At 38.3% G+C, this 10,788-nt stretch overlaps 1 protein-coding gene across 2 annotated transcripts; it reads left to right on the top strand.

The window, feature by feature from the left end:
- Positions 1-1,707: 1,707 nt before the first annotated feature.
- On the top strand, positions 1,708-10,737 carry LOC135214361 (NOP protein chaperone 1-like). 2 transcript variants are annotated; one of them, XM_064248590.1, is made up of 5 exons: positions 1,708-1,889; positions 3,779-3,855; positions 4,801-4,947; positions 6,766-6,826; positions 10,385-10,522. In XM_064248590.1, the coding sequence occupies exons 1-4, from the start codon at positions 1,802-1,804 to the stop codon at positions 6,778-6,780; spliced, it is 327 nt and encodes a 108-aa protein (XP_064104660.1). In that variant the 5' UTR covers positions 1,708-1,801; the 3' UTR covers positions 6,781-6,826; positions 10,385-10,522. The 2 variants fall into 2 exon arrangements, with proteins under 2 accessions (XP_064104660.1, XP_064104658.1); XM_064248588.1 differs by lacking the exon at positions 6,766-6,826 and having other exon boundaries at positions 1,709-1,889; positions 10,385-10,737.
- The last annotated feature ends 51 nt before the right edge of the window (positions 10,738-10,788 follow it).

Below are 10,788 nucleotides of genomic sequence, written 5' to 3'. Positions count from 1 at the left end.
GGTTAAGCTTTAAAATTCATAGTACTATATATTGTGTAACTCATTTATTTATTGTACAGCACAGCCAAACTTGCAATTAGTCAAAGAAATCTTCAGTGCTTTTTTGTTTTTTTTTTTTTTTTTTTTTTTTTTTTTTTTTGTTTTTTTTTTTTTTTTTGATGAATGATAACTCATTTTTCTTGGATGGCCCAATTACTCTCTGTCAGGCCTCCATCATTATTATATAGGGAAACCATTGACTGGAAACCGTGAAAGTACCAGGAAAGGCAAAAAAAAAAAAACTAACCTTGATGTATGGTCTCCACTGTCTGAAAACATTCAGAGCTCTCTCGGCTGGTTTTGCAACTTAACCATCCTCAAGTGTTGCAGTGTTGGAGAGCTGTCAAAGAGACCATTTTTCCCCCAAGAAGAGCAAGTAGAAGCAGTAGACCAGCATCAGAAAAAAGAACACTAAATTGTTGTATACTGTCAAGTAATATTGCTCCATCTGTTAAATCTTAAAGGAGTGTGAGGACCAGAGATTAAGACAGGTAGCTGGGTACTGATTATTTATTTACAGACAAACTGGGTTGACATAGACAGGTGCGGACGGATATGTAGTGCAGTCTCGCACCGCAAACAGAAATGACTGCTCTGTGAGCAAGAGCCCGTGCTGACACAAGGTCAGCTTAATAAAAAACAGACAGTAAATTTGTGTTTTCTTACAGACATACATTTAGATATAATTAGGCGTACAAATAATGCAATTGCATGTGTTATACATCGACGAAAAGGCCGCGGAACGCTTTATCGAATGGAAGTAAGAACAACGCGACTTGATGATTAGTTACAATGAAAATAGGGAAAAAGCGTTGTCCTTACAGGAGCATGCGTTCCCAAGGTAACATCTGTTTTGTCATTGAATATAACGCCTACAAGAAAAAAAAAAACGTGCCAATGGCTCAAGACAAACTAGCGAGAGTATAGTCACTCGTAGAAAAGTAAGACTGGATTTATGTTAGGAACATCAAATCACGTCATGACTGTGTTTCCTGGATGTTAATTTATTGCAGAACTAGATGGCATATTGAGGCACGATAAATATATGTGAATAATACGGTAAGTCTATGCAGTCGTCAAGAAATAATAAATTTCTAAGTCATTGCCCATAAAAATCCATAATAAGTAAACGGAAAGCGTTCTTGAGAGCATGAGAAGCAAGGTCTAATGAATATTCACTGGACCTTGACAAGAGAGACCATAATCTCAAGCGCACTTTTATTGCACATAACGAGATCACTTGAATTTAGGAGTATCTACAAAAACTTTTAAATATTAAATCACAGACCTCGAACACTCCTTTCACCGATGAACAAAGGAATGTCGACCTAAATTCGTAAATCAAATCAATGTTGTGGTCACGAAAACCCGCAAGTGTCGCGAAGGCTCGCGATTTTTTCTTGCAGTGTTGCCAATCGTAGGGTGAATGCCCTACAGGGTCATTCGAGCTAAAAATCGAGACCGCATGACAATAATTTCAAACGTAGGGTAATTGCAAGATGCCTGGTTTGATCAATATGCATATTAGTAATCATGATATTGCATAATTATTATTTAAAGATTTACTCGTTAACATAGCCGCAGAATGTCGGGTCATTTCAATGACGTAGGGTAAAACCTCGTCTGCTGTAGGGGGCGTAGGGTTAGAGCGGCTTGCATCACTGCTCTCCCTCGTCCCCCTCGGCCTCAGTAAACAACGAGACGATAAACGTGTTGGATGTCAACAAAGGATTCCTCGACTCGCTTTGTGTAGGATCGCAGGATGGCGGAGAAGAAAAGCGACTCGTCCGCGACGACTTCGGCGGCCAAGGCGATTTCCAAGGAGCTTTTATCAGTCACGGGCGATGGAAGTAAGTAAAGAGAAGTTGTTGTAATGAGAGGTTGCAAGGGCGGGACGGACCAGAATAAAGATAGCCTTGGACCTTCGACGTTGCAGTAGGATTCAATTATACTATTATCGCCTCCATTATCTTGTAAATATTCTCGATAAACATTAATTATTCCTGACAAACACCCCCAAATTTTACTTTAACCCTACTTGACTTGAGATTCCAAAGGCAAGGGGGGTTGGGGGTAACACTTGGAGACTACTGCAATATGACGCATTTGCAACGTAAATAGGCTAAATGGTAATATAGCTAGAAGTTATTTCCTTGCTCAGTTTTTAACTTAAAATCTATACCTAATGCTACACTCTACTAACGTGAGTGTAATCGCCTTTCATCACAGATTAATAGTAAAATATACTTTTAAAAGTAGATAGGCCCTTAACTACTTGCTAACCACTAACCAAAAGGTATTTTTTTTTTTTTTTTTTTTTTTTTCGAAAGCTGTTCTCACCAAGCCTGAAGGGAGAAGGCCATTGCTCTCCTAGGACCTCCCCAGCTACCCTAATCAAGATGCCAGGTTCTTACTTAGGTCCTGGACACCCCCCCCTAACCTAACCTAACCTAATGATACGGTTATGACCGCCTGATTGGCCACGCCTAACTTAACTTAGGGTACCAGGTTCTGACAGTAGTAATTCAAGGTAGATCTTTATTAGTATTCCCCAGCGGCCTAGACTATGGCAGTTGCGGTTTTTCTATGCAGTTTTACCTGAACAAGAATTTTAAGTAATATTTATTCGGATGACTGTAATTAACCCTCAGGGGCTCGTACTAAACACAGCAAAATACTTATGACGCCCCAGTTCCTGGTGGCTTTGTATTCAGGACGAATGCTGCGGAATGCTTAGGCAGTATAGAAATACCCAATTCAAATTATTAGTTTTCAAATATTCCATAAACGTGACCATAATTTGAATGAGAACTGTCAATTGGTTAATATCTTTTATTTCACGTGTTTCGTGCTTTTCCCCACCCCGGTACTACCCCACTTTCCAACTTTGTTCCCCCCAATTTGTGGGATACAATGGTGGGGTCCACCTCTCCGAAAGTTCTTCTTTGCTGTTGAAACTAATTTTCAAGTCCAAGATGTGATAATGGTTTAAAGTATATTAGTACAAGCAGTCCCCAAGTTACGATGGGGGTTCCGTTCTTGAGACGCGTTGTAACCCGAAAATCGTCGTAAGCCGGAACATCACCAAAAATCCTAAGAAACCCTCACTTTTAATGCTTTGGGTGCATTCAAAACTATGTAAACTGCATTCTTATTGCATTTTGCATAAAAAAAACCTTCAAATATTGATTATTTTGCATTTTTGGCGTCATATTTCTTCTGCCAGATGAGCGTTGTAGGCGTCGTAACCCTGGAAATAATTTCTGATTAATATAATTGAAAAGCGCCTTAACCTCGGAACGTCATGAGGCGAACCCGTCGTAACCCGGGGACTGCCTGTATTACCATTACAGGCAGTCCCCAGTTATCGGCTGGGGTTCCATTCCTGGAGGTGTGCCGATAAGCGAAAACCAGCATTAACAGAAACTCAGTTATTTATGGCACCACATATAGCCAGAACTCGTCCCATTAGGGTGCCATAAATTGCCGATTTAAAGCCCCATAAAACCGGATCTTGTATATAGGAATATAGAAAATACTTAAATAATAATAATAAAAAAAGATTGATTTACATTATATTTTTTTCATTGTCCTGATATTGTGTTTGTATTGATTTCTTGATTAGGTTAAGGGCAGTTGTGTCTTTGGTAACCCTGACGGTCAATCGGATATAATCAGTTATATATTATGTAGTGTTAAAGAGACTGTACTCAATATTAATCAAGTCATTTCCTCACAGGTTCCAGGTCTGTGGTTGAGACATTATTAAAAAAACAACCTCCAGTACCAAAAGGAGATGGACCAAAGACATTTAAGGTAAGTTTTGTTTTGAAGTGCAAAAGTGCTTTCAAAGGTATTGTCAAACATAATGCAGAATTTTAAATTCTTTTATTTAGCGAGGATTGACTAGTTCTTCGAACAAGGGTGGCAAAGCATTTTTTACTGCTGATCACTGCTCTTGTCAGTTTTACTAAAGTTCAAAGACACCCTTATACAGTGAAAGTTTAGATAAAATTATGACATGTCTTGATAAGAGTATAAAATAAAATTCAGTGGTCTGTCAAGCTGATTATAATCTTAGCAAGTGAAGATACTGCCTTAAGACAGGTGTTAAGAATTTTAGGTAAACAGCAGTATCTATCAGGCATCAACGATTTTTTGTCGTTTTATCATTAAAAGGGTTAAAACTACGAAGGGGTGAGGGAAAGGGGGACCTGGAACTTTTTATATTGATTAGAGGAATGAAAAGAGCTTTGAAAAAAAGTGTTAGTATGATAGGGTACTGTAAAGCCAAGCTTATGCTTGACTGAAGGGAAGCAAAAGAACTTTGATTGATAAAGTGACCATGTAAATGCTGTCAAGTGGTGTAGGTGCTTATACTGTACCATGTGTTGTAGTGTGTTGAATGTTTCAGATATCACAGTAGATGCTTCGGATTACAAAATGTAAATGCAGGTCTTTTTATGTATGTTGTTACAAGCTAATAGTGAAGAGAGGGATGAGGAGAAGTAAGCATTTTGGTATGGGATGGCAGACCATGGGGATGTCAAGCACTTTGTGATACCTTCGGGACATGACATGATTATGAAAATAGGCTGGAAAAAGCTCTGAAGAGGAAAATGTAGCTGCAGCTTGAATGAACTAGGAAGAAATTGCTTGACTGGGTATCCCATTAATGAAAAAAAAAAAAAGTGTCGGATACATTTCAAGAAATCTTCTCAGGCAAGGTTTCTTTTGATATGTTTGTAATTTTGTTCTCAGGTTGCACGAAGTCCACTGCTAGATGAACTTCAGTCATTTTTGCCTGCAATACAAAAGTCAAATCAGCAGCTTTTGGACCAGACTAGTGAAGAAATAGATGCTCTTGATATAGAAAACATTGATGAGGATGATAAGATTATTGAGATGGTAAGCTGATGATTGACCTTTCTTTACCTTAGATTAGAAGCCTCCATTAGATTTCATCCATGTTTTACATTTTTATTTTGTTGTTAGTATATTTTCCATCGTGGCCATACAGATATATTTCAAAAGCTGAAAAGAATGAAGATCACTATATGTCTTTGATCTTTTAGAAAGGGAGTGACAGTGGTGAGTAGGTAGTCTTAAGAGTTGGTGGTCATTGTTTGGCTGTGGTTTTATCGTCTCAACTGTCAGATGGTTCTTTTCAGTCATATGCCAAAATTTGTGTAGCCGTCTTTAACTCCAAATCAGCTTCTAGGCTTTTCGCTTAGATTCTGTTGTGGAAATGCTTACTTAGGAATAGTTCTTGAGAGCTTTATTGCCCAAGAAATGATTGTGTACAACATAAAGGTGGACGATTAGTATGTAGGAAAGGTTTTGTTTTTACCCCCCCTTGGGGGGAAGTGGCAGTAATGCCTCATATTTTTGTTCCACAGGGCTCTTTTTGGTTGATCAAAATTGTTGTGACAGTGAATGTGGTTTTGAATTTATTTGCTTAGATATGGCATGGTGTGGAAAGCTGAAATGGTTGTTTGTTGTGCTCTCAAGGACTACACTGATCCATCAGTTTTATCTCTGCACTCACCATTTTTACCATAATTTACCTTTCATTACCTTAGTACTACAAAGAAATCTCAACATTTTGCATAAGTCACATTGTACACCACTCATTATTAAGAAAAATAATGGCCTCCAGAGAGTTTTCACTATTCCAGCTTGCCTCCAATCTTCCTTGACGTTGTATTTTTTTTAAAACTTAATGTGGAACTTCTGTTATACTATGCTGTATTAACTCTAAATCCTGTTCTCTTCTTACCATATACTCCCAAATTACCTAAGCCATCCAGTTTTCATAATGGGATTAATATTACCACATTAGTTTATTCGTGAGCCTTATAATATACATTTCCTTTTAGAACAAACAATTTCTATATCTTATTTACCACCATCAGTCAAAACTTCATTAAATCTACAATTCCACCACATTTCATACGCACTTATTTATTCTGTATCTCACAGAATTGTAGTAGTACCTACTTCCCCTGTTTTCTTCTCAAACTTTTTGAGTCATGAGATAAATTGAATAAAATCAGTGTAGTTTCAGGTTAAGGAGGGAAAGCATCTTTTCATCATGAACCAGAAAATGTTTCTCTTGAAATCTAGAAGACCATCATAATGTAGGTGTTAAGTAGAATGCTGGTTGTGACCCAATTTCTTGGTCTTCATAGATTTCGATTAGATTTTTCTTGGTCTTCATAGATTTCGATTACAGGCAGTCCCCGGGTTACGACAGGTTCGGCTTACGGCGTTCCGAGGTTAAGGCGCTTTTCAATTATGTTCATCAGAAATTATTTCCAGGGTTACGACACCTACAATGCTGATCTCACAGAAGAAATAGGACGCCAAAAATGCAAAATAATTAATATTTGATGGTGTTATTGATGAAAAATGCAATAAGATTGCAGTTTACATAGTTTTCAATGCACCCTAGGCATTAAAAGTAAGGTTTTCTTAGGATATTTGATGATGTTCCGGCTTGCGAAGATTTTCGGGTTACGACGCGTCTGAAGAACGGAACCCCGTCGTAACTTGGGGACTGCCTGTAGATTTTTCTTGTCAAGTTGGGCCCTGCTTAGTCATAAGAGTGTAGCAGAGAGATTCAGGTGGTTTAGCTAAAATATTATGTACTGTCATTCAAGAAAAGATACATACGTACTCGCTCATGTTTTGTACTTTATCATTTATTAGTTATTGTTTTTTCAGATGAATAAAATGTAATTTTATTCGGCCTGTTGCATTTATGGAGGTCAAAGTAAAGGCAAAGGTAATTACTTAGGTTCCATTTATTGTCAAGTTCAGTCTTGCATTTGTGATCCATTTATTTTTTTTATTTTTTATTTTATTTTTTTTTTAATACAAAACTTCTTTACTTAACTGCAACTGTTTAATGTGGAAGCCATAAAAACTGCAAATCCAGAATTTTATTTAAAGGAAAACTTAAGTCTTGAACATGTCCATGAAGTATGTCAAAAGTAAACAAGAAATTTGGCTGGCAAGTCCAAATAGGTATAATCTGCTGCTTACGGTCACCCACTTTAACTTCACCTGAAAAAAATGCAAATTTCGCACATTACACTGAATGATGCATCCTAGTTCACAGGTAGTGAATCCACATAAGGAAGTGAAGTTCATGCTACACATCTTTTCAACTTCAGCATTACACTTTCCTTTCTGTATACTACTGTATTGGTATTGCTTATGGCTCATGGCATTTAGTTTTAATTCAGTTTTTGTTACCTTGTTCTTCCAGTGATCAAGATGAGTGATTTCCTAATGTGCATGATGTGATAACTTTCAAATGTTACAAACCGGTATTTATTACTTGTGCCTGCCTGCCCACTTTGTAAGAGTGCTGACTTGTTGCTTGTATTTACAAGGCAGTGGTAGACTGTCTCATTTTTCTAAGTCAAAGATTTTGTCAAACACTCATTCCTGAACTGTTCATTATTATCTTTCAGAAGATGAACCCTAAGATGAACCCTATTCGTATGGATTAACCCCATAGGGCCACTTTAACTTGAAATTCAAGCTTCCAAAGAATATGACCTCCTTAGGGAGACTGTTCCATAGTCTAACAGTGCGAGGAACTAAGAAGTTCAAGAGTGAGATACTTACTGCATGTTAGTCCAGCTGTTCAGCAAACCAGTCTATCTGGAAGAGATAAATCTCTAGCAGAAGCAGACATCCATATAAGTGAGGTCCGCACTTTCAAACATCACAGCAGAAGCTCTTCTAATTCCTCTAGCTTACCACAGGTTGGGTGCTATCTTCTGATCGTTGCAATTTGAAAAGATGTCCCCTGCTCGACGCACCTCAAGATCAGCCTGTCCTTCCACCAGCTTTCTTCCAGTGCCGTTACAGAAAAATCCACTGGTGTCTTATTGTTTATTCAGTATTTTCCTTCTCTGGTGCTTCTCCCATTCATAGTTCTCATTCTTCAGCTGCTGGTCATCCTTTGACACTGGCTCAACCAATGAAAAGTGCAGCCCCTTTGTGGCATTGGCACCATTACCACTCGCTCACCTGTGAAGGTTTAGTAGGAACCCAGCATCTCATCCTTTCCAGGAACATGCTCTTCATTATAATTTGCAACATTTTCTAGTTGTATGTGATAGACAAAGACAGATACAGCAATAAAATATTTGAATGGTGTTCTTTCTATTGCCAACCTTTGCTCTTGCTGCCCTTAGACCCTGGAGGACTTGGTCTGTGGGTTGGGGAAGAAGCTATGAACAGATTTTCACCACTGCTAGGGCTGCCATCTTCTTACGAGGTACTTAACCTTCGCTGCATCTAAATCCTCCAAGGCCACCCCCTTGACCTTAGTTTCCCATTGGGTTCAATCTACTATTCTTTGCCCAGCACCTGTACTTCATTCAAAGGGGTCTCCCTCATTCTCCTCACTATCATTGAGCTGCCTTCCAACCATGTAGTTTTTAGGTTGCTTCTTTTTCCCAGTGTTGGGTACATTTCAGTAGAAGTCACTTGGTTGGAAGTCTGAAGTCTGCCATCCTCACCAGACACATCTCCAGTTAGGGTCTACCTTCAAAAGTTTCAGAAACCTGGGTTAGAGATTCTCTTGAGACTGTATCATCTTCCTTTCATTGATGTGGGACTAACATGGCTGATGCTACTTGTCGCCTTCAATTCCAATCCCAGCAACCGTGAGGTGCGTGTCCTCCATGAGAAGACTGTCTTACTGGGAGATGATGAGATTGCTAATTGGTCTTATTTTCAAAAGCTACAGGAGGTTGACCAGTAATAGACCTCGTCCATCTCATTTAAGCTGGTAGACCAGTTAGAGACCTCACCCATCTTATTTAATTAGGAAACTGTCGGAACTGACAAATAATTTCTGATGGTACTTGCATGTCTTGCTAGTCTTGTCATATTCCAAGAAGTTGCAGAGATGTGGAAATCCTTAGAGCACTAGTCAGTTTACAAAAGTCAAGACCTGTTGCCTTTTATGCAAGCAGTAAACCTTGGAATGAGGATCAGCACCATCCAGGAGTTTGTGCATCACATAGCCAAGTCAGGTACTGATTGGTTATCTGGTGAAACTAGAGAAGCTGATTCCCTGAACTCTGTTCTGGATCTGTTCCTTCAACTTCAGCCACCATCATTGTAGTGTCCAGTTTCCAAGTACAGGCATAATATCCTTAAAATGTTCACTGGTGGCAAGATGAGTGTAATCTGTTGAGAGGGGTCCCTTTGATTTTGCCAGACCCTGACATTGATATTTTCTGAAGCCTTGGCCAGCAGCCATGGACCCAGACTTTTAGCTTTTAGAAGTTCAAGTGATAGGGGTGCAGTTGCTCAAGGAATTACTGAAACATGAGCTGCTTGAAGTTGCAGGCCATCTTAAACTCCATCAGATTCTTCCTTCTGCTAAGTCTTCTTATGTTGATGCCTGCAGGGCCCTCTTAATTATGAGAAATCTCTTGGTGTACAGTGCTCGTGATGCTGTAGGTTTGGGACTCTCCTAATGTTTACATCGTCACTTCCTTTTAGTCTTCTGTGCCAGGTTCTGGTGAAGTTAGTAGCAATTTATTAACCATTTATTTTTATGTAATTGTCAGTTGTTCTTCCATACAAATACTACAAATAGGCAAAATTGTGAACAGACAAAACAGGTGTCTTATTGGCTGGCATGTTAGATGAAAATACTAAAAGTGTTCGTATTACATCAACTAAAATTGATGCATGCATCTATTCAAGCAAATACTGTACCCCAAGGAGTCACTTGTTATATCAACACTTGCAAACCAACCGCAAGATAGTAATAACATCTTTATGAACAAGAAAAATTTGTGAAATTACAAATGCCATACTAAGGGTAATTTCAGGACTGACTGATTGACTTGGACAACTAGTTAAGTTTTTTCAAGGGGGACACCAGTAATTACAAGTTGCCTGACAAGTAAAACAGCATGTTGTCAGTTCAACTAGGCAGGCAGATTGGCTCGTGTAAGGTTTGTAAGTTGTTTGATTGCCGTTAAACCAATTTTTAGGACAGGAGTTTAACAAATTGGTTGACTTGGATTTCTTTTGTGGTATTCTGCCGCATTTTCAATATGTAATGGAAGGTATACTAGCTAAGGAATGAAGAAAATTTTTCTTTCAGGAAAACTCATGGATGATCTTGTAGTTTAAATTTAGTTGTGAACCCATATTCACAAATATTTCAGTTGTTAATTTTAATGGTGACAGAGTTTAGAAATGTTCCCAGGAACAAATGTGCTTGATGGCTTAGCATGTTTTGCATGATTGTGACATAATGGGGACATTAAGCATTTTTAATTAAAATGTATTTTACTTTCAGAATGTTATCCTTGGGGAAATGAGCACAGGCGATGATGAATCTTCAGATTCGGAATTAGATGATTCGGAAGATATTCCTGTGATGGGACCCGTAACAGAAGAAAACTTGAGGATACCGTCTGAAGCAAGAGGTGGGAGAAGGCAAGGGACAAACCTTATAACAGAAGTAACAGGAACTACTGTTGAATCTGAAGATGAAAGATCGGATGGGGAATTGACTGTAGCTTCATCAACTCTGCAGAAAGATGAAATTAAGAAAAAAAAAAAACGAAAAAAAGCTTCATGTCAAAATATATTTTTATGTTTATTGTAAATCTGGTTTCTTTGGTCCTATTAAAATTTTTGGCTTGCAAATTTTTAATTATCACTATTATTGGATTACTCAACCAAGCAATATACGTAATA

The sequence above is a fragment of the Macrobrachium nipponense genome, chromosome 45 (genome assembly GCF_015104395.2).
Source record: "Macrobrachium nipponense isolate FS-2020 chromosome 45, ASM1510439v2, whole genome shotgun sequence".
Classification (NCBI taxonomy): domain Eukaryota; kingdom Metazoa; phylum Arthropoda; class Malacostraca; order Decapoda; family Palaemonidae; genus Macrobrachium; species Macrobrachium nipponense.
Note: the sequence above shows the minus strand (reverse complement) of the source record. Positions and strands in the feature narration are given on the sequence as shown.